Source organism: Octopus sinensis, linkage group LG5 (genome assembly GCF_006345805.1).
Source record: "Octopus sinensis linkage group LG5, ASM634580v1, whole genome shotgun sequence".
In the NCBI taxonomy this organism is placed as follows: Eukaryota; Metazoa; Mollusca; class Cephalopoda; order Octopoda; family Octopodidae; genus Octopus; species Octopus sinensis.
In genome coordinates, this window is record NC_043001.1 from 81,796,915 (window position 1) to 81,823,173 (window position 26,259).

At 37.6% G+C, this 26,259-nt stretch overlaps 1 protein-coding gene across 3 annotated transcripts in view; it reads right to left on the bottom strand.

Moving 5' to 3' along the window:
* LOC115211584 (caskin-1) overlaps positions 1-26,259 on the bottom strand; it is a 377,873-nt gene that overhangs the window by 223,623 nt on the left and 127,991 nt on the right. For all 3 annotated transcript variants that reach the window (XM_036502777.1, XM_029780142.2, XM_029780143.2), the window contains 2 exons: positions 10,103-10,248; positions 1,307-1,402 (listed from right to left, as the gene is read on the bottom strand). In XM_036502777.1, the coding sequence (XP_036358670.1) occupies positions 1,307-1,402; positions 10,103-10,248 (242 nt within the window). The remainder of the gene's footprint in view (positions 1-1,306; positions 1,403-10,102; positions 10,249-26,259) is intronic.

A 26,259-nucleotide genomic window follows, 5' to 3' on the forward strand; every position in this document is an offset into this window, starting at 1 on the left:
TACAGGCAGAGGCATGGCTGTGCACTAAGAAACTTGCTTCCCAACCACATGGAGTTCCGAGTTCAGTCCCACTGCATGGAACCTTGGGCAAGTGTCTTCTATTATAAGGCTCAGGCTGACCAAAACCTTGTGAGTGGATTTGGTAGACAGAAACTGAAAGAAGCCCATCACATATAAATGTAGAGTGTATGTGTGTGTGTGTGTGTGTGTGTATGTGTGTGTGAAGTAAAAGACTAAAAGAATATGTATATATCTATGTGTGTGTCTTTGTGTCTGTTTGTCTCCCACCACCACCACCACCTCACAACCAGTGTTGGTGCTTACATTCCTGTAACTTAGTGGTTCAACAAAAAAAGAGACCGATAGAATAGGTGGCAGGCTTTAAAAGAAAATCAGCCCTGAGATTGATTTGTTCAACTAAAAACCTGTCAAGGTGGTGCCCCAGTATGGCCACAGTCAAATGACTGAAAGAAGCAAAAGATAAATGGTAAAATGTAAACAACATCCAAAATACCACCATCACAGCAGCAGCAGGAGCAGTAGTAGCAACTCTGCCATGACCACCACCACTGCCGCCATCACCACCACCAAGGTCTTCGTCTTTGAATATCTATATGTCTCATAAAGTCACAGAACTGAATCTAGAAATTTGTCTCCAAGATGTAAGCCTGAGTAAAGATTCTTTTAATCCAAGACCAGCATGTACCTCTCTCCACACCATTGATGGTATTTATAGAAAAGGAAAACGGTCCATACAGTTTGGAACCAGTATCATCACAGTTTGTTGCTGTCAGAACACTTAGATCAGGAACATATTCTGCAAGGCAACTTAATTCTACCATTCCATTGCACTTATTTATTGACTCGGAAAGAATGAATGCCAAAGTCGACTAGAGTGGGATAGGAACTCAGAGCAAAGAGGGAGAGAAAAATACCATAAGGCATCCTATCTAACATTCTAACAGCTCTAGTAAATTATCAGCAACATTACCTGCATATTATGACAAAGATGATTTAAAACGACAGGGTAGCTTAAGTCAAAAGGCACTCATAGAAAAGAAGACATTGCCATCAAAATTTAGAGCAGCTAAAGTCAAAAGAAGCTTACAGAAAACAAAATGACAACACTGATGGCAAAAGTTAAGGCATCTAAAGTCAAATAATGCTTATAGAAAATGATGAGACAATGATGTCAAAAGTGAGGGTAGCTAAAGTCAAAAAGCACTTAGAGAAAACTTAATGAGTATGATGATATCTAATGTCAGTGTAACTAAAATCAAAGATGCTTATGGAAAACATGACCTACCCGAAATCGACCGAATTCACAGGCCGAGTCTATTGGTGTACGATGTGCGTTATTTACAATGCGTGGGTCAGCATGTTGCACCAATAACATGTTCACCTGTCAAGAGAAAGTAAAAAAAAAGCATGAATTAGTATTAGTGTGATTAAAACATTAGGGGTGATTCTACAAGGATTCACAAATTAGAATAAGGTTTCATATATCACAGAAACAACAAAAGAAGGGTCAATTTTTGATTTTTTAATTAAGCAAATTGTACAGGCCAAAAATTATTTATGACAGTTTATCTTTCTATGCCTAAAATGCTTTGTCAGTAGATCAAGCAAACTTGAGCAAACTATATACTGTGTTGATGAGGTCTATCTTGCTGAACTGCTAAATTATGAGAATGTAAACAAACCAACACTGGTTTGTCAAGCAGGTGTGGGGTGAGGTGGGGTGGTGGCGATACATACACAGGAACATAAACACACTAGTATCGGTTGTCAAGCCATGGTGGGGAAGAAACAAATACAGAGATACACACATATATACATACATGCATATATATACTCTTGGAGTGGTTGGTATTAGGAAGGGCAACCTTGCCAAATCAGGTTGGAGCCTGGTGCAGCCTCCCGGCTTGCCAGTTCTCAGTCAAACCGTCGAGCCCATGCCAGCATGGTAAACTGACAGTAAACAACAATGATTATATATACACACACACATATACACTTGCGTCAGAAATTAATTAGCACTTCTCAAATTTCTACATTAAATAGGTTAAATCAATTAACCTATGAGCTGTTCAAAACGTCTTACGCGATGAGAAAACTTAGTATGGTGTGATTTCGGTCCTTGCGAGGCGCTACCTATATCTATTAAACAAAGGAAGATTTGTCTGCATCCGCACTCCAAGTTGTTGTTGCACTGCTATGTCAACATCATAAGGCTGTAGACTATCAAACTGCTCTGCAAACAAAGTTACGTCATCGTTCTGTGCAACAGTGAACTCGCAACAAAGCAATAGTTCGAGATATGGCCACTAGGTGACAGCACATACCTTGAGTGAAGAGCAAATCAAGGCTGCTAATTAATTTCTGACGGTAGTGTATATATATATATATATATATATATATAAATATATCACACACACACATATATACAAGATTCTTTCAGTTCCAGTCAACCACATCCATTCAGAAGGTTTTGGTTGGCCCGAAGCTATAGTAGAAGACACTTTGCCCATGGTGCCATGCAGTGGGACTGAACTTGAAATGATGTGGTTGGGGAGCAAGCTTCTTACTACACAGCCATACCTGCACCTAGTTGCAGACTTAAAATAGAAAATATGTACCGAGGTTGATTTGTTCAACTAAAAACCCTTCAAAACAGTACTCCAGCATGGCCGCAGTTCAATAACTCAACCATGTAAAAGAGAAGAATGGTTATCTCCCCTGTTCATCACATAGCATTTTTTTCATTCATACCTATAGCTCCTCACTCAATCACTCCTTCCTCATCTTGCTCAACAATCGTCTTCTGTTTCCTGATTGATTGAGGACAGCAGTGAACCTCATTGCTTCCTGTCCATGTAATTAACCCGGAAGCATTCAGATTCCTCTGTCAGTTGTAATGTATATTTATTCACATTGCTTTCAATTAATCCGGAATATCTCTTAGCTTCAACATTTCAATCACCTGACGTTTTGCTATTTTTAGAACAACATTGCGGGATAGGTGTGTTCGAGGCTAAATCTGGTCAGTTTGAATGTAAAACAGGGCAAAAAATTTGATCAGATAATTGGCACCCCATCGACTATGATGATGAGTGTTCCTGTTGATCTGATCAATGGAACAGCCTGCTCGTGAAATTAATATGCAAGTGGCTGAGCAGTCCACAGACATGTGTACCCTTAATGTAGAGCGTCGGCTGCGGGGTCACTCCGAAAAGCTCTATCTGTGACGATTTCATCTCAATCGAAGGAGAGGGGCTTTCTCTGTCCGGGTTGCGGATCCATGGAATAAGCTGCCGGACGAGATAGTGAAGATGCTGACGACCACTCGGTAAAAAGTCTCATTTGACCAGAAATGGCCTGAACAGTTTGCATGAACACCACCCTGTACATAACTCCATGTCCCCCTACATGGCCTTGCTTTTTGCTTTTTGAGCCAAAAAATTAACTTAACTAACTTAACTCAAGGAGATTCGGCATGACACAGAATATGACATGGCTAACTTCTGGTCAGTTTGAACATGGAACAGAGTGAATATTTGGGCCAGATAACTGGCACCCCATCAATTGCAATGACAAGTGTTTCACTTCATCTGATTAACGGAACAGCCTGCTTGTAAGATTAATGTGCTAGTGACTGAGCACTCCACAGATATGTGTACCCTTAACCCTTTGATTACTGTATATATTTTGAGATGCTCTGTGTTTCTTTTAATTAATTTTAAAGGAGTGGCTGTGTGGCAAGTAGCTTGCTTACCAACCACATGGTCCCCAGGTTCATTCCCACTGCATGGCACCTTAGGCAAGTGTCTTCTACTATAGCCTCGAGCCAACCAAAGCCTTGTGAGTGGATTTGGTAGACGGAAAATTGAAAGAAGCCCGTAGTATATATATAAGTATGTGTGTGTATATGTTTGTGTGTCTGCGTTTGTACCCCCCATCATCGCTTGACAACCAATGGTGGTGTGTTTATGTTCCGTAACTTAGTGGTTCAGCAAAAGAGACGGATAGAATAAGTACTAGGCTTACAAAGAATAAGTCCTGGGGTCGATTTGCTCGACTAAAGGCGGTGCTCCAGCATGGCCACAGTCAAACGACTGGAACAAGTAAAAGAGTAAAGAGGAAATAACTTAATTATCATTAAGCTAATGTTAGGAACATAAATTGTGACTATGGTTTGGTGGAAGATTTTAATTCAAAACTTATGAAAACAAGGCATTTGTACTACAGAGGCACAGGCAGTTTCAGCCGGGTTGGTATTGAAAGGGTTAATGTAGTTCTCAGGGGGATTCAGTGTGACACTGAATGTGACAGGGCTGGCCCTTTGAATTACATGTACAATTCATTTTTGTCAGTTGAGTGGACTGGAGCAATATGAAATAAAGTGTCTTGCTCAAGAACACAATGCATTTCCAGTTCTTTCTTGATTGTACCCTTCTTCTCGATCTTGGCCCAAACTGTTTACTAATAATTGTGGAAGCCTTCTGTCTGGCTTTTCTAATTTCTTGGGCCCCACTCGTCAACTGCATGCCCTCTCCACACCCCATATTGTCTGTGAGCCTTGCAAAATGTCTGGTTTTAAGGAACTTTTGCATTCAAGATTCTGCAATTCGATTTCTCTGCTCTGTAGTCAAATTATCTCAAGTTTGGATATACTCTCGCAAGGATACTCCTAGCATGGATCTTTCCAAGGCTCTTTGCTTCATAGCCAATCAGTGTTCTGTCTTTGTAGTAACCCATCTCTCTCGCTTGCAAGGAAGAGTGCAGGCAGAATAAACCTATTGAAGAAACTGGAATCCAGTACCTTGTCCAGCTTTGTTTTGAGCACGGCTTCTATTCAAGTAAACACATTCCATCTGACCCTTATTCAACTTGAGATTACAGCATACATGATTTGATGTATACTGTAGCTCCCAAATAAACTGAATTTTTCAGACCATAGGCGTAGGAGTGGCTGTGTGGTAAGTAGCTTGCTTACCAACCACATGGTTCCGGCTTCAGTCCCACTGCATGACATCTTGGACAAATGTCTTCTACTATAGTCTCAGGTCGTCCAAAGCCTTGTGAGTGGATTTGGTAGACGGGAAACTGAAAGAAGCCTGTCGTATATATGTATATGTATATAAATGTGTGTGTGTGTGTGTGTATGTTTGTCCCCCCCAACATCGTTTGACAACTGATGCTGGTGTGTTTACGTCCCCGTAACTTAGCAGTTCGGCAAAAAGAGACCGAAAAAATAAGTACTAGGCTTACAAAGAATAAGTCCTGGGGTCGATTTGCTCGACTAAAGGCGGTGCTCCAGCATAGCCGCAGTCAAATGACTGAAACAAGTAAAAGAGAGTAAAAGAGTAGCTCAAAAGAAAAGTAGGTCAACTTATACACCAAAACGACATTGGAGGATCAAATGTTCCATGTGACATGCAGCAGGTTTTGGGGAGACAGCGACAATGTTTATATGCTTACACATGTTTATATTATATGCTACATTAAATTGACTTGTATGCTGAAAAGCTAAAAAGTAGTGTGAGTATGTGTTTGAGATCTGAATCAAACAGCATTAGGTCAGTAAAACTAAATATATCTACTTTCATTTTATTCCTACATGTTCCTTTAATGATGTATTCACGCATACACACAGATACCTTACATGTAATACAAATGCATGGATAATTGCACATAAAAACACACAGATAAATGCACACCTATACATAATATAGACATACAGAGAAATACATAAGCCCACATGCGATGAAATACACACACAAACTTAGAGACAAATACACAAGCACAAACATAGACAGCTACATACATACACACACACACATACAGACATACACAGACACAGTGGAAAAAGGGTTAAGTGTTAATGGAGCATGAAAAAAAAAATGGTGTTATGTGATTAGATTTAGGATCAAAGTAAAGTATTTAAGACTAAAGAAGTCACCATGGAACATCACACCTATCATAAAGTTGGTGTGGCATCGGTGTTGGTGGTGGGGGTGAGGGTTTGTGTGTGAGAGGAGAGAAGAGAGAAGGGATGGGTGGAATGGCAGGAGGGAGGGAGAGAAGCGAGAGAGAGAATGTGAGAGACAGAGATGGAATGGAGGTTGGAAGATCTGGGTGGAAAAGAGAGAGGAAGGAAGAAGGAGAGGTAAGAGTGAGAGAAGGCTGATGGAGGGATGGTGGGAGAGAAGAGGAAGGGTGGGGGAAGAGGGAGGTGGAGGAGGCGGGAGGGAGATAGGGAGAAGAGGGAGAGGGGGAAGATGGAGGGAGGGAGAAAGAGGAGAGAAGAGAGAGAAAAGATGAGAGTAAAGAGAAAGAGCCGAGGAAGGATAGAGAAGAGGCAATTAAGGAGAGAGAAGAGGCGAGGAAAGAGAGAGAAGAGGCGATGAAAGAGAGAGAAGAGGCGAGGAAGGAGAGAGAAGAGGCGAGGAAGGAGAGAGAAGAGGCGAGGAAGGAGAGAGAAGAGGCGAGGAAGGAGAGAGAAGAGGCGAGGAAAGAGAGAGAAGAGGCGAGGAAGGAGAGAGAAGAGGAGGGAGAACAAGGGAGAGACAAGGGAGAAGAGGGAGAGAAGAAAAGAAAGACGTCGGAGAAGAGGAAGGAGAGAGAAGACGAGGGGGTAGAGGGAGGGTTAACAAGGAGATAAGAGTGACAGAGAAGAGAGAGGGGTACAAGAGAAGAAAAGAGAACGTGAGTGAAGAGAGAAGAAGAGGAGAGAACCGAGGAGAAAGAAAGAGGAGAGAAGTGGAAAATAAAAAAAGAAAAGAAAGGGGAAAAAAGAATAACGACAAGTATGGTCGCAATTATAAATGCCACACCAGCAACAAATACACCAACCACAACAAATCACCTCAACCACAACACTAGCAATTTTGTAGAACCAATAATGGTAGGATTCGAAAGTAAAGACAAATCACCGTCGAAAAAGTGTCTGCAAGTGTGTATTGGAGGTGACGGGGAAGAAGAAACGGGAGTAGATGGGGTAGTAAAAAAACAAGAACAACGGTAACAGAAACGAAAAACGAAGGGAGAAAGATGATAGAAAGTAAAAACAAAACGAAACGAAATTTATAAAAAAAAATGTTTCTAGGCACGTTAGTAATGTTAGGGAATTGTTTGTTTGTGCTGTTTGGTTTGGTTTGAGTGAAGAAAAGAAATAAAAGACAGTACGGAAGAATGAAAGAAGAAGCAATAACCCCAAACTGATAAACACACAAGCACGTACATATAAACAAACATACACACAAACAGAAACATGCGCGCGCGTAATAAATATATGAAAAAAAAAAATTTTAATATTCATCGAGAGATTGTAAAAGAAACTGTTTTGATTAAGGAAGGGTTTGGTTTGACGTGTAGAAGAAATAAAACTGAAGCATCAAACGCAGAATGTAATCACCACCACCACCACCACCACCACCACCGCTACCAGCATCACAACCAATATCACTACCACCAACATCATCATCATCATCATCATCACCATTATCACCACAACCATCATCATGACCACCACCATTGCAGCTATTACTACCTCCATCATCATCTATTACACATTAAACTCAAAAATACAAATATAAAAACACACGCACACCAAATATCGACTAATTACATTTGGAGTGATTGGGGAATTTTTTTTTTTTTTATGTTGCCCCCCCCCCCTTACCTTTCAATATCACTGATTGGTTTCTACAACACTAACGACGACGACGATGATGATGATGATTAATGATGATAAGGGAAAAAAACACAAACAAAAGCAATGCAATCCACTTTCTCTTCATTAATAACATTGCTCATTGCTCTCAGAACTTACCTCAAAGTCATCCCAATCATATTACGAGGGGTGGAAGTGAAGGGGCAGACTGGGTAGATAAAGCAGCGTACACCTTACACAGTATACCTCTGAACATTAGACTCTATACGGCAACAGCTGGATGTGGTCAGCTTTCGTGAGGGATATGGTGAACCTGTTGGTCGGGAACCTGGCTCGACACATGCATCAAATGAATACCATCATAAGTACAGGTGAGTACAATATCTCCATAGGCACAGGTGTGGCAGCTGCAGGGTAAGAAGCTTGCTTCCCAAGCACATGGTTCCTAGGTTAAGTCCCATTGAGTGGCACTTTGGGCAAGTGTCTTCTATTATAGCCTCAGGCCGACCAAAGCCTTGTGAGTGGATTTGGTACACGGAAACTGAACGAAGCCCATCGTGTGTGTGTGTGTGTGTATGTGTCTTTGTTGGACCCCCACCACTAATGCTTCACATTCGACATTGGTGTGTTTATGTTACTGTAATTTAGTGGTTTGGCAAAATAGACCAAGAGAGTAAGTCTGTAAAAATTCAATGTTATTATCAGTTCAAATATGCTTGTGGCTCACTCGAACTCGTAAGCAAGCCATTCACTGTGTTTTGCCATGGAGAAAATTTCTCCATAACGAAACTGGTAATAACGTTGCAGTTACACACCAGGAGTGGCTATGTGGTAAGAAGCTTGCTTCCCAACCACATGGTTCTGGGTTCAGTCCCATTGCATGGCACCTTGGGCAAGTGTCTTCTGCTATAGCCGTGGGCTGACCAAAGCCTTGTGAGTGGATTTGGTAGACAGAAACTGAAAGAAGCCCATCATATTATATATATATATATGTATATATGTGTGTGTGTGTCTGTGTTTGTCCCCCTACCATTGCTTGACAACCGATGTTGGTGTGTTTACGTCTACATAACTTAGTGGTTCAGCAAAAGAGAACCGATAGAATAAGTACTAGGTTTACGAAGAATAAGTGCTGGGGTTGATTTCTTTGACTAAAGGCGGTGCACCAGCATGACCGCAGTTAAAAAAAAAGCTGTAACAAGTAAAAGAATAAAAGAGTTACTGCTTAGCACTCTTACCTCATAATCTATAAAGATTGTGCCAGTGAGATAATTAATTGGTGCATTAATGACTTACAGTCATTAATGCACCACTTAATGGATAAAGGAGATTGGAATAGAATATCCTGTAATGTTTCTACAGAAGGTTTGCCTCTTAGGAACAGGGAAGATCACCAGAAGGGTTCTGAGCACTTAATGGCATATTGAAATCATGTGGATATCTAAGGTTACAGGTAGTAACCCACTAGTCACATAAATTCTACAAGGAATAAGACCAATATTGAGACAAGAAAACAACCATATCAACAACAATAAGAACAACTTCACAAAGAAAGGTTTAACCCATAAGCATTCAGATTTCTTTGTAAGGCAGTGAGCTGGCAGAATTGTTAGCATACCAGGTGAAATGCGTAGCCGTATTTCGTCTGCCGCACCATTCTGAGTTCAAATTCCGCCGAGGTCAACTTTGCCTTTCATCCTTTCGGGGTCGATTAAATAAGTACCAGTTACGCACAGGGGTCGATATAATCAACTTAATCCATTTGTCTGTTCTTGTTTGTCCTCTCTGTGTTTAGCCCCTTGTGGGCAATAAAGAAATAGGTATTTCGTCTGTCATTATGTTCTGAGTTCAAATTCCGCCGAGGTTGACTTTGCCTTTCATCCTTTCGGAGTTGATTAAATAAGCACCAGTTACGCACTGGGGTCGATATAATCAACTTAATCCATTTGTCTGTCCTTGTATGTCCTCTCTCTGTTTAGCCCCTTGTGGGTAGTAAAGAAATAGGTATTTTGTCTGTCTTTATGTTCTGAGTTCAAATTCCGCCGAGGTCGACTTTGCCTTTCATCCTTTCGGGGTCGATAAATTAAGTACCAGTTGCGTAGTGAGATTGATCTAATCAACTGGCCCCTTCCCCCAAAATTTCAGGCCTTGTGCCTAGAGTAGAAAAGATTCAGATTTCTTTGTCAAATATATTGCTTATTTATTCACATTGTTTTGAATTAATCACACATTATTTTGTAGCTTCAAGATTTCAATTCTGTGTTTGTATATTTTTAGAATGATGTTGTAGGGCAGGTGTGAAAGAGGCTGGATCTGGTCAATTTTTTAACATAAAACAGGTAGAATATTTGGGGTGGATATGGCCAGATGAAATGCTAAGGGGTCAAGATCAGAGGTGAAAGAGCAGAGTAAGAAAGGTCAGCTTACCACATCATAATGACCATGTTGAGAGGCAAGATGGAGAGCCGTACCACCATCATCGGCTTTCTCGTCAACAGGAGAGCCATGTTCAAGTAAGAGTCGCACTGGTTCAACTTTACCCTGCCAAGCAGCATAGTGTAATGCTATCATGCCTGCAACAGACAAAAAAAAAAAAAGGAAAAAATAAGATTTCAATCCTGACAAATATGGTAACTTTATGGACATCATTTTCATTCTTTGTTTTACATGTTTTATAAAGATATGACACAGATTTTACAGATACATATATATTTGATTTAAAAGCTTTTGTATTAATGGAAAACCTATATATTTGGCTGATGAGCACTCAGCATCTTAAATCTGCTGTAATACTTACAACTTTTAATAAAATGATGTAGTGTGAAACAATTGTACCAAAACACCGGAGTCATTCTTGTTGCTTATTTTGATTATAATCACCCTGCAAATTTTTATGGATAACACCATACAAAATTCTGGTGCATCTAAATTAAGTACCATATTCATTTGAATCTAAATTGTTGCTGAACTTATATATATATATGTAAATAAGGATAAGATCGTTAATTTAATTATCAATTTTATGAAATGGTCAGCATGGAATAAAAATCTTCAAAGGTAATAATTATTATTAAAATTATAATTTAGGGTATCTAAGAGATACCTCCACATTGGAAATAGCAGCCAAATGTTGACTCTAAAACCACATTAAATGAACATTTAATATGGTTTTAGAGTCAAGATTTGGCTGCTATTTCCAGCGTGGAGGTATCTCTTGGATACCCTAAATTATAATTTATATATATATATATAAATACAAAATGGGACAAGAATGCAAAACATTCAAATAGACGATTCAAAAAACGGACGGGTCATTCAAAGCCTCTAATCTTCAGTCAAGAACCGGATCATCCTCGCAATTTCGGCTATTTGAATGTTTTGTGTTCTTGTCCCATTTTGTATTTTTATAAATATATTATTGCAGCAACGTACACCTTATTCCTCTCTCTCTCTCTATATATATTATATACTATATCTATCTATATATTATATATATTATATATATATATAAATACAAAATGGGACAAGAATGCAAAACATTCAAATAGACGATTCAAAAAACGGACGGGTCATTCAAAGCCTCTAATCTTCAGTCAAGAACCGGATCATCCTCGCAATTTCGGCTATTTGAATGTTTTGTGTTCTTGTCCATTTTGTATTTTTATAAATATATTATTGCAGCGAACGTACACCTTATTCTCTCTCTCTCTCTATATATATATATATATCTATATCTATCTATATTTATACTTATATATATATATATATATATATATATATATATACACCCACACACACACAAATTATATAATTCTTACTACCCACAAGGGGACAAACAAGGACAGACAAACAGATTAAGTCGATTACATTGACCCCAGTGCGTAACTGGTACTTAATTTATCGACCCCAAAAGAATGAAAGGCAAAGTCAACCTTGGCGGAATTTGAACTCAGAATGTAACGACAGACGAAATACGGCAACGCATTTCGTATGGCGTGCTAACGTTTTTGCTAGCTTGCCACAGAAATGCAATTATATAATTAATGAAAAATTTGGGTTCAATCCCAGTGTGTGGTAGCAGCACTTTGGGTGCATGTGTTTAATAATACCTTGTGGTTGAGTTTGACAGAGAAAACTCTACAGGGAGAGAGATTTGTGCAGAGTAATTTGAGGGAGATTTGGTTACTATTTCTTGTAGTTCAATGGATCAGGTTGAGGCACCCACTATTGGTTCATTCATAAATATAGACAATGGAAGTGATCGCATACATTCACACACACACACACACACACACCTCTGAGGAAACAAACATATGCTAAACATGCAAATGCAAACAAACTTACTGACAAATACTATGCACACATTCACACACACACATCTGCAAACAAATGCATGCACACATGCAAATATAAAAAAAATACACTGATCATGCTACACCTGCAAGCATGCATGCATTCCTGCAAATGAGTGCACAAGCACCTGCACCAGATAACAAGTGTATGCCTGCAAACGTGTACGTATGCATGCATTCATGTACAAACAGGCGTAAACACAATCATGGCATAAATGTTTGCGTGTGCATGTGTACACAGAGACATACACAAATAGCCATACACACATTCACATAAACATGCATATACACACACCCATAATACTAAGGTCTATACATATACATACACGCAAACATACAATCACATACAAACATGCATACACACTCGTGGTACAAATATGTATTTGTATATACACACACACACACACACACATGCACTTACATACAAACATACATAAACACACTTGTGGTACAAAAGTGTATTATATAAAATACACACACACACACAGAGTCAATTACAAAGACACATACATTTACATACAAATGTACATATACTCGTGGTACAGAAGTGTATGTGTGTATATATGTATATATATATATATATATATTATTCATATACACACATACATTCACTTAAATATGCATATATACACACACACACACAATATCTATATATATATATATATAGATATATATACACACACCACACTCATGGCACAAGTGTACATACACACACACAGCATAAAACTGCATAAGTATATGTATATATATATATATATATATATATATATATATATATATATATATATATAATACCATACAAATGTACATATAAACACATACACATGGAACATGTGCAAACGTGCAGACATACACAAACACATATATTCATATACAAACATGCATATATACGTGCACACATACGCTACAGTATGTGTGAATGCGTACACACACCATACCATACATACAAAAGGTTCACACACACACACAATACATACAAATGCAAACACACACAGCAGGTACAAATATATACAAAGCACATGTACACATACAGCAAGTGCAAACATGCACATAGATCACGTACAGGTGCATACATGCACAAACACACACACACACACACCACAAGCATTCATGCACATAACCTCCTGCATGAATAAGAATACAACACGCACAAACACACATACACACACACACAGAGAACTATGCTGTAAGAAAGAACGACAGTCACTCCCCTACTTTCCCCAACAGTGTCCCCGCCCTAATTATACAACAATGAACCCCTTAGAAATGCATTCTTCACATTTCTAAAGACATTCCACATCATGAGGAATGTCTACAGAAATACTTGTTCCATTACTAATCACATTGTCACATTCTCGAGAAATTCCTTCAGCTCATCCCTACCACGGCTTCTCCTTGTCCCCACCTCTTGAGAACAGGGAGAAAACAAGGTAAAAAGGGGAAAATATGTACCTGCAAATATCAGGAAATAATAATAATAATAATATAATAATAATAATAATAATAATTTTAATAATAATAATAATCCTTTCTACTATAGGCACAAGGCCTGAAATTTTAGGGGAGGGGTCTAGTCAATTACATTAACCCCAGTATTCCACTGGTACTTATTTCTTAAATCCTGAAAGGATGAAAGGCCAAGTTAACCTCAGCAGAATTTGAACACAGAACACTGAGACCTCCTTTGGTCATGACTGACCGTGGGATTGCACCTAGAAAATTACCCTCCCAGACACAAGTCTGAGCAAGTTTGTCGTATGTTTATGGAAGACCAGCAATCGCCCATGCATACCGGCCTCCCTTCTCCACACCACCAGTGTTATCCAAGGGAAAGGCAACAGCAGATACAGCTTGGCACCTGTGACGTCGCAACTCATTTCTACAGCTGAGTGAACTGGAGCAACATGAAATAAAGTGTCTTGCTCAAGAACATAACATGCAGCCCGGTCTGGGATTCAAACTCAAACCTCATGATCATAAGCTCGACGTTCTAACCACTGAGCCATGCGCCTTCATTTTTGTGTTTGTGTGTCTATGTCCCTATAACTTAGCAGTTTGGAAAAAGAAACCAATAGAATATGTACAAGGCTTGAAAAGAAAATAAGTACTGAGGCTAAACTTCCTCAAGGTGGTGCTCCAGTAAGGCCACAGTCTAATGACTGAAACAAGTAAAAGATAAAAGGTGCCAAGCAGTGGGACTGAACCCATGACTTTGTGGTTGCAAAATGAACATCTTAAACATTCAACTACACTGCACCCACAGTAGGCAACTAACAAGCAGGATATCAAAATAAACTGTACTGAAGGAGGAATATAATAACAGGTAGGAAGAACATCGATGTAACTTGTACTACAGGTGTTTAGGAAAAAAATAACAGGTACAACATCAAAACTTGTGCTACAGGTATAGAAAAACTAACAGGTAGAGCACTGAAAATTAAGTGCAACACAGTTGTAGTCCCTTCACATCAAATATAACAGGTAGCATACCAAAATAAGGTGTACCACAGGTATAGCAAATTAACAGGTAGTACATCAAAATAACTTGTACCACAGGTGTAGCAAACTAACAGGTAGAACAAGAAGCAAGAATACTAAAATAAATATGCCAGGTGTAAACAAACGTCAAAATATCAGGTATGACAAATACAGGAAGATTATTTATATATATATATAAAGAGAGAGAGAGAGAAAGAAAGAGAGGGAGAGATACTGCATGAGTGTTTATATGTGTGTATATGTATGTATGTATGTATGTATATATATATATATATATATATATATATATATATATGTACATACATATATATACACATGTGTTTGTGTGTGAGTGTGCATGCGCGCACACTTGCGTGTTGTATATTTGATCCTAAAATAAGAAAGTTAATAAAATAAGCAGCACAAAAGTTCTGGAATTTCAAACAACTGACTGTTTTCCTTCCCACACATTGATGGCATTGTGCCAACATTAAAAAAATCATTACCATTATTATTGTTGTTAGAATGGAGCGGTTTCTAAAATGGTAGATGACACAATTAACAGAACAGCTGTGAAAATGTCTCTTAGTATTTCATCATACTTACTCGTGGTCATCTCAATGGATATCTGTCATCTGTCACGTAGGTCAGTTCAAAATCTAATGCTTACCCCCCCCCCTTCCAGGTTAACGTCAAGTATTGTACCAGTGTCAAAAATTCCTTATCACAATTGTTATGATTACGCCAAGGTAGACTTTGCCTTTCATCCTTTTAGAGTTAACAAAATAAAGTACCAATCAAGCACTGGGGTTGATATAATCACTTTACTTCTTCCCTAAAATGGCTGCCCTTCTGCCAAAATTTCAAACCATTACTATTATTGTGGGTAGTAAAGAAATATATTATTATTATTATTGAGTGAGAGAGCAGTGCATGCCATCAAAGTGACACTGGGGTAAAATATGCAAAGCCCACTATATCCATCATGACTACCCGTCTGATAAGGGTACACCAGGCACATGCATCACAACCATATGTGCACGATATGGTGATTTCATATTAAGATAAACAGCACATGACCTTGCAGGTGGGGCCCAGTTAGAATTTTCTTCTGGTCGAGTAACCCATCCCACTCAAAAGATCCCTGAATAAGGGTTGTTTAAGGATGTTGAACGAAACACCCATGTTTCCAGAGGTGAATTATTCAAGCCCCAAAAATCCTTCTCAAAACATGGTTACGATGCTCCTCCACTACTTCTACTCATGATCAGAGATGCACATATCATCAGCCACTAAGGGACATGCTCAACTGGTTAAGGTCAAACAACTGACAAGCAAATCTGTGGCATTGAGCAGAATATTTGCTGTAGCCCATCTTTCATACCAAGACAAAACAATGTACATGATAACACTTCCAATAAGTTAAGATCTGAAGCCACGAGAGCCACTGCCTGGTACTGCATCAGGGCATTTATTATTATTATTATTATTATTATTATTCAGTAGTCTTATTTTTATCAAGTAATTTCACTGCACTACCGAGCGCAGCTCTGTGTGACTTGGGTATGTGCTGTGATTTGTTGTGGTGCTGTTATTTTCATTGTATTGAAAGTACTATACGTAAGATGTGTACAGTGGTGCCTAGTAGTGCTATTTTCTGCATGTTATATATACTTGTAAGTCCTGGTGTTTTTATCTGAATGTTTTTTATCATACCTAATGCACCTACTATAAGAGGAATTGCTTGTTTTTAGGCTCCACATTTGAGTTATCACTATTCCAGATCTTCGTATTTTGAAAGTTTCTCCATTTCTTTTAGAGAAATGTTGTCATCTGTTTGTATTGATATATTGATTAGAAAGCATTTTTATTCTTGGTGATCTGACAACTATATCCGGCCTATTAGCCTTGATTTTTTTTACCTGTGTGTATTAGCATATCCTTATTATAATTATTTTTTATTATTATAGAACTATCAGCCCATTCCAGTTCGATCCATCTTCCAATGACTCCAGCTAGACACCACTGATCCCAACAAGAAACCTTTGCTAACCAGAGTCTTTCAATAACTATAGGCAGACAGCTTCACTGACTCCAGTTAAACACAACCAACTCCAGTTATAGTCCATTAGTGACAAGAGTCCCTCAATATTTTCAGACAGACAGCTGCACCCAATTATAACTATATCTCTACTAACTTTAGTTAGTCCTTTTAATTAACTCTAATTAAACACCACAGCTTATTCAGTTGTTGACGATGTTTTATGGAATGTGAAGACACTGCAAATGAGACGTGTGAATCACTTCAACCTAATTTCTCTAAAAACACATGTCTGATCTCAGCTAAAAAAAAATATTCTTTCTCTCAATCTTTTTTGTACTACTTAAAAGGTAGGGGACATCTTTGTTGTTGTTGTTTAACCTGCTAGAAACAGCAGTCAAAATTCCTTCAAATCTCACCGTAACCTATGAACAGGAGACAAATATTTAGGACAATGTTGGACAGCAACAACACTACCATTAATACAGTGGGGTTTTTTCTTGGCTTTTTTAAACAAAAATATAGTGTCACTAGAGTAACTGCAAAGCTATGAGATTAACAACTAATATAGAAATAGAAGTGGAGACATTATCATCATCATCAGTTAATGTCTATTTGCCATGCCGAAATGTTTGGTGTATGAAGAAATACTGTCTCAAAAGTAATGCAAGCCTTTGAGAAAGAGGGAAAAACCTCCTTGTTGAAACAAAACTCCAGAAGAAAACCAAAAGATTCAGATAGGGACCATCAGACTCTTACACAAATTGTAAGAAAGGATCACAAAAGTACAGCTTCCTAAATTACTGCAGAGCTTAATGACCATCCTGAGAACCCAGTTTCCACCAAAACTGTTAGCCAGGAGCTGCACAAAGCCGGATTTCACAGGAGGGCAGCAATCAGAAAACCACTACTTTCAAAAACCACAACTTTCAAAAGCGTTTAGAGTGGAGTAAAAACCTACAGAATTGGTCCCTAGAGCAGTAGAAGAATATTATTTTCTGAGACGAGTCAGCCTTTACCCTATTTCCGACCGCCAGCTGGATATACGTGTGGAGACAGGCAAAAGAAGCATTTGACCCAGACTGCATGTGTATGAAGAAGTACTGTCTCAAATGTAATGCAGCCTTTGAGAAAGAGGGAAAAACCTCCTACACACACACACACACACACACACACACACACACACACACATATATATATATATATATATATATATATATATATATAAGTGTAAACAAGAGAGACAGAGAAAGGCAGAAACAAGGAAAATGCCACTTATATTTGAACACTATACAACTATTCCTTTAAAAAAACTTTTCTTTTAATTTTTCTAAATTTGATAATTTAATTGTTACAGTTGAAAAGGTCTCAAAATGACCGAAACCGGTACTGAAATGTTCTTTATAAAATTATTTTAGCATTTTCTATCTTGACTTGTTTTTTCATATATATATATATATATATATATATAGAGAGAGAGAGAGAGAGAGAGAGAGAGGGAGAGATATGAAAGACTAAGGGACACAAACAAACACACACACAAAGCCTTTAACTTTTTCTAACCAAAGGGTTTGTATCTCAATATCTACATGCTACCATTTATAGCTACATTTGCTTCAAGAATCACTGTTCCTAAAAAGAATCATTGATGAAGATGTTTAGGTGGGGTTGGAGGGGTGGGGTGGAAGACAGGCTAGAATCTCAGAAACTGGAAATACAAAAAACAAAAAGGGCTTTTACTGGAATGTATCAAGAATTTCTTTTTGAAGATTGTTGCTCCAAATTCTTGGCATTTACTCCTTTCCTTTGAAGGTGGGGTTTACAAAGAATACCTTATTTATAACTCCTACACCCTAGATAAAAATCAGATAAACCCTTCTTTGTTTTTATCATTCATTTTCACATGTTAAAAAAAGCAGTCAATTATTATTATTATTATTAATAATATTATTTTTGTTGTTGTTGTTTCAAGAATTTTCTAAAAGAATAACACAGAGTTCCATATGACATCAAAGACAACATGTCTTTTAAATCTGTGAATGGAATGGAGCTGAAAGGATAACAATTTGTTGAGTTTCAGCTTCTGGTAAGTTATATAACTCTACTTTTGGTATTGAGCACTTACTCTCCCTGTTGTTCATCTTTACGCATTTACATACATATATACACACATTCAAGTGTATATACATATAAACAAATTTTATATGTATATATATATTTACACACACAAACGTTATATATATATATATATATATATATATATATACACACACATACATACATACACAAACATATATATATACATATATTTATACACACACACATATATATACATACACATATATACATACACATATATACATATATACATGCATATATATACATATATACATACACATATACATGCATATATACATACACATATATACGCATATATATAATATATATATATATACATATACACACACACATACATATATACACATACACACACATACGCACATATGTACACATAGACACACACATAAACATGTACACATAGACACACACATAAACATGTACACACATGTATGTTTACATATATACACACTCATGTTTGTTTACACACACACACACACACACACATATATATATAATATATATATATATATATATATATATATATATATATATATATATATATATATATATATATTATATATATATATATATAGTTTTAAATGTCAGATTTTAGAAAGAAATAACAAAAAGGTTACCAACATACCAAAAATCTTTACTAATTCATCAACAACATTTGAGGAATTTGCAAAAATTTTGTAGATGTGGGGTAAACAAAATGGAAGATTTTTGAAGTCAAATTTAGATCTGGTTCTACCCAGCTGCCATCTTTATTTCATTATTTATCTTCTTTTTTTTTTATTCATTTATTTATTTACAGAGGGAACGGAGGGGTGGGGTAACTTGACTGCTATATCAAGGGAACAAATAGAGCCAAACTTCAGTAAGATGCATCCCTGATATGTTATCTGTAAGTAGACACAACAGATAATGGAAGGAAAACCTCGAAGAAGAGGGAAAATAGGCGAATACCTTCATAAATAGGAGGTAAAATAGTTTTGTTTGTGGTGAAAAACTGAAATATCTGTTAGCATTGATGGAGATATCCACCAACTGGTAAATAATATCTCTTAGTATAAACTGGGGAAAAACCCAAATTATCTATCTTTCTTTCAATCTCTCTCTCTTTCTCTTTGTGTGTGTGTAACAAACAAATTAGCAAGTTAGAAAATTTCTATGAGATGAAAGTAGTAACTATACAGAGATGTAATGCCTATTGCCACTTCAACATGGCTGTTCTGTAGGAACCGATATTACTACCATTTGAACCCCAGGAGGATGCCTCCTCCAGATGGTTATTCAATGCAGTTTGTACCCGATATATATTGCAAGCAGGGGAGCGAAACACTACCATCTTCCAGCCAGAAGACCACCAGACCATAGAGTTTCAAGATATTTGTGCTCATGCTCAGTGGATGAGTGCAAATAGCTGGATGAACACAAAGATATATTTAAAAATAAAATGTAGGCGCAGGTATCCATTGATCAGATCAACTGGAACATACATCACCTTAACTGATGGAAAGCCAGCTTTTGCTGTTGCTTTCTTTTTTCATTACAAAAAATAAATGCGCCCTTTTAAAGCCTAGCCAGGCTCATGGGCCCGGTTTCCAGGTTTCTATGGCATATGCGTTCCCCAGCTGGACGGGACACCAGTCCATCGCAGCGTTGCTCATTTTTGCCAGCTGAGTGGACTGGAGCAACGTGAAATGAAGTGTTTTGCTCAAGAACACAACGCGTCGCCTGGTCCAGGAATCAAAACTACAATCTTATGATCATGGTGCTAATACCCTAACCACTAAGCCACGTGCCTCCAAAAGCATCTCAACGTCTTTTTTCATTAGCTAACCTTAATCTATACGGTGCCACATAAAAAGCAACAATGTTGGTGCCACATAAAAGGCATCAAGTAAACTCTGTAAAGTGGTTAGTTAGCATCAGGAAGTGCATCCAACCATAGAAACTATACCAAAGCAGACCACTGGAGCCTAGTGAAGCTCTCTGGCTTGCTAGTTCTTGTCGAACCTTCCAATCTATGCCAGCAAGGAAGATGGACAAATGATGATGATGATATATATATATATATACACACATTCAAAATGTGACCGCGTGTGTACTGTTGGCGATTTTTTTTCCTCCGTCTTCCCTTCTCTGGATCTTTCCTTTTCCTATGTTTCTGACGAAGGGCTCCGCTCGAAACGTTAAACCCTCCTTCTTCCCTTCCTTCCTGAGCATCCAATAATACTATGTTCCACGTCCTCGCATTGTTATGTTTTCTCTTTGTGCTTTCATGTTTGGATTAACTTTATATATATATACATATATTGGGGGAGAATTCACAAAAACCCCCAAAGACAAAGACAGGTGGTGTAGACAGCAAACAGATGTATTAGTATAACACTTGGGAAGTGAAAAAGTCTTTAATGTTTCGAGCCTATGCTCTTCCACAGAAAGGAACACAGAAAGAAACAAGGAGAGAAAATAAAGAATGTGTAGTGGCTAGCGATCTATCATGGCAAATGCCAGGTATATATTCATATATATATATATATATATATATATATATATATACTGGTCACTTGTAAGTGACAAGCTATCATCATGGTCATTGTTAAATGTCTTCTTTTCCATGTTGGCAAGAGTCAAATAGTTCAACAGGAACCGACACGCCATAGGATTGCAACAAGTGCCAATCTCTGCTTTGACAAGGTTTCTACAGTTGGATGCTTTTCATTGACATATTTCTGTTGAAATACAGCCATTTTTTGCCAAATAATTTTGAAGATGACAAAGAATTTTATAAAATAACTGTCATAATTAACCCGTTAACATTCAAATTATCCATCAACGGTAATGCTTATTTGGTCATATTATTTTGAATTAATCATGCATTATCTTGTAGCCTTGAGATTTTGATAATGTGATTGTTTTTTAAAATGACATTGTAAGGTAGGTGTGAGAGGCCAGATCTGACCAGTTTAATAATAAAACAGGTAGAATATTAAAGCTGTAAATGGCCAGTTTAAATGCTAAAGGGTCAAGCCAGTGTTTGGAACATAAAGTAAAATTTTGAAGGAACGATTTTATTTAGTTTGCTTTAAGACATAGAGTTTCTGGTGGAAGCGTTAGCTTAGCACGCCAGGCGAAATGCTTATCAACATTTCATCTGCCGTTACATTCTGAATTCAAATTCCGCCGAAGTCGACTTTGCCTTTCATCCTTTTGGGGTTGATAAATTAAGTGCCAGTTACACACTGGGGTCGATGTAATCGACTTAATCCCGTTGTCTGTCCTTGTTTGTCCCCTTTATGTTTAGCGCCTTGTGGGCAATACAAAAATAAGAAAATCTGCCTTAATGAATTCTGTCTGACCCATACAAGCACAGGAAAAAGTAGTTGATATGAAAACAATGGTAGTGATGGTAATGATGATGATGACATGTGTAAAAAAAAAAAAAACTGGTGATGTTGCCATGGTGATATGAAACCATGTCACCAAATGACACCAAGATTTCATCATACCACTAATGCAACAAATACAAAAAATACAAAATGTTTTGGAAAGTTTTAACACAAGCAATCAATAATATCTTTGATCGACTTAGCACCACCCTCCACCAAGACCCACAGCATTACCATCAGGATCACGCCACAGTCAACCACCCCACTAACACCACCACCCACACAGAGCAATAAATCACCACTGTAGCACATACCATAATTACAATGAATATTCTATACAACCATCACGTACTCAACACCACCACCACTGGTGTGCAGTGCCATCTTAAGGCATGGGCACACTGAACAATTGACCAGCAGGGCTCATGAGTTTAGGGGCCCATTCTGATCTATTTCTGCTGTGGTTTGCTGTTCAATAAACAGTATATCCTCAGTAGTATAGTGGTAAGTATCCCCGCCTGTCACGTGGGAGACCGGGGTACGATTCCCCACCAGGGAGGCTTGTTACTTAAGTGGCGGTGCCCCAGCATGGCCACAGCTCATGAGCTGAAACTAGATGAAAAAAAATATTACAGGGCCTAGTGCAATAATTTGCCCAGGGGCCGATAATGATACTAACATAGCTCTACCGCTGCTGCTGCTACTACTACTACTACTACTACTACTACCACCACTACCACCATTACCAGCACCACAACCACTTCTACTATGGCCACCACATCAATACTATTACATCATACACAGATGTCAGGAAGCATTTTGTTTGTTTTACTTTTTCCATTGTTTTCTTTTGTTTGTGTGCGTGGTTTTTTTTGTAACAGCTGGATGTCACTTCGTAGTTAATGATCCAAATTATAGCTTACAGGTCAAATATACCACTACTACAACTACTACTACTACCACCCCCACAACTCACTACTACTATCACTACCGCCACCATCACCACCACTCCTACTACCACCATCTCCACTACAAACATCACCACCTTCTCCACTATCACTACTGCCATTCCACCATTTTCACCACCAACACTACTACTACCATCACTGCCATTACCATCATCACTACTACCACCACCACCACCACCTCACTACTACTATCACTACCGCCACCATCACCACTACTACTACCACCATCACCACCTTCTCCACTATCACTACTGCCATTCCATCATCTTCACCGCCACCACCACCATTACCATCATCACTACTACCACCGCCGCCATCACTACCACTACTACTGCTGCTAGAAAATCGATACGAGATCAATACGTTGTGACAATAAAATTCATTTAAAATATTTTTCACGATAGGTTTATATCAAACAGTCTCTCTAACTTTCCCAAACTTCAACGCTATTAAGCAAATGTAGTTCACATAATATATCATTATAATTAACTAGGAGCAGGGGTGGCAGGGTAGGTGAGCGGAGTGGGGCAGAAGGAAACAAATGGATAAGTAAATGAATAAAAATAAAATATACAAAAAAATGACAAAGCAACAACAAACAGTATTAATGACCCAATAGCAATTCTATATTCACTCCCAAACAATGTGTATTTATACATACATACAAATATATATACACAATATATATATATATACACAATCTATATATATATATATATATATATACACCTATTTGTACATACATACAAAAATGAACATATATATATATACACATATACATACACACATATGCATACACACAAAAATGTGTGCATGTGTAGCTATGTACATCTGTATGCGTTTTTAAGTATGTATATATATATATATATATATATATAAGAATTGATGAGAATTTTTAAGCCAACAAAAATTAATGGTTTACAAAAACAATCCCATTAAAGAATCGTTTAAAAGACACAATAAAACCATTTTTGATTGAGCAACAAACAATACAACAACAAACAACACAGCACCAAAAAAAACCCCCAGAACAAATAACAACAAAAACACAAACTATTTGTTTATTTTAAGAGAGTTTTTCCTTGTTGTCGATGTATGTATATTATTTAATTATGTGTGTGTGTGTGTGTGTGTGTGTGTGTAATAATAGTAACTTAACAGTAGGTGTTTGAAAGGCAAAAAAAAAAATTTATTTTTTTTCTGTATCTTTTTACTTTCTCTTTGCTTGTAAAACAGCTCGATAACCAATAATGGATGATGTTGCAACAATAAGATAAATAATTAAATAATAAATAAAAAAAGCTATATAAACAACAACAAAGCTTTTTGTTAGCAGAATCAGAAATAAAAATCAAAAATGAAAAACTAAGATATAAAATTGGTAAAGATAAAAAGACAAAAAATAAAATTAAAATAAAAAAGGTGGCGCCAGTAATTAAGTGAAGATTATCATGCGTCTACAATTAGCAAAAACTGTATGTTTACTACTAATCTTGTGCTATTTGCTAACCACATACTTGCTAACCTCTTGGCATTTTACGCTCTAAGGGCATTTAGAAAGAAGTTCAGCTTTTGTTAAATCAAAAAAGATTTGTAGGTCTTCAATTTTTTTGGTGGGGCAGGCAGGAGAGCTAGTTGCGGGGGGTTTGCAATTTAGGGTGGTACAAGTGCAAATGCATGCTAATGCACATGTATGCAAAGTAAATGTATATGTGCATGTTTGTAAAAAGAAACCAACAAAATATTCAATTTTGTAGTAGTGTTGAAAAGATGTAGTGTAACAGAGAACAGGATAACAAAAAAGAGATAATTCCTTTGAGCATTATGTAATGGAAATGGAATAAATATTATTATTAAAGAGCATATATTGGTGTAGGTTAAGTTTGGTTCCCAGTCACAGGGGTTCAGGATCAGTCCCTCTGTGTGATACCTTTGGCAAGTGTCTTTTACTTTAGGTTGGGCCAACTAAAGTTTTACAAGTGAATTTGGTAGAAGGAAACTGAAAGAAGCCCACCGTATGTATGTGTGTATAGGTGCAGATTTGTGGTAAGATGTTTGCTTTTGAACCACATGATTCTAGCTTCAGTCACACTGCATGACACTTTGGACAAGTGTCTTCGACTATAGCCTTGAACCAAAGTCTTGTGAGTGGATTTAGTTGTGTGGTAAGTAGCTTGCTTACCAACCATATGGTTCTGGGTTCAGTCCCACTGTGTGGTGGCTTGGGCAAGTGTCTTCTATTAAAGCCTCGGGCTGACCAAAGCCTTGTAAGTGGATTTGGTAGACGGAAACTGAAAGAAGCCTGTCATATATATATGTATATGTTTGTTGGTCTGTGTTTGTCCCCCCAACATCACTTGACAACTGATGCTGGTGTGTTTACGTCCCGTCACTTAGTGGCTCAGCAAGAGAGCCCGATAGAATAAGTATCAATTTGCTTGACTAAAGGCGGTGTTCCAGCATGGCCGCAGTCAAAGGACAAACGAATAAAAGACAGAAACTAAAAGAAGTCATAGGAAAAAAAAAAAACTGCTGGAATGCTTTTAATCATAGCTCTGCTTGATTAAGGCTAAACAACATCACATCTAGGATTATATTGACTAAGGTAAGGGAAAATTTGAGTTAACTTGGTAGCTATTTCTTGCAAGCCGGGTGACTATGTAGAAACTCTGCAATTGAAGCATGTGCACAGATAGTGGAGTAGAGTAATGATTGGCCTTTAACCCTTTAGTGTTCGCATTATTCTGCCAAAATTAATCCTTTTTTATCCACATTACCTTGAACTAATCAGGCATTATCTTGTAGCTATGAGATTTTGATGAGGTAGCTGTTAATTTTAAAAACGATATTGTAGGGTTGGTGCGAGAGACCAGATCTAGCCAGTTTGAGCATAAAACAGGCAGAATACTTTTGGCCGGATACGGCCGGTTTAAATGCTAAAGGGTTAATCATGAAATGTTTTTAAATGTCATTTATATATATATGTGTGAGTGTGTGTGTCTTTGTGCCCAATCCACCACCATTTGACAAAGTGTTAGTGTGTTTACGTCCCTGTAACCTAGTGGTTCAGCAACAGAGACTGATAGAATAAGTATCAGACTTTTTTTTAAAAAAAAAGAAAATTTTAAGTACTGGGAGTGCAAGGTGGAGGAATAGTGGTGCATGATGGGACTGATAACCAGCACCAATTAAATTCAGAAATCTGCTCAACACACCTTTATTTACT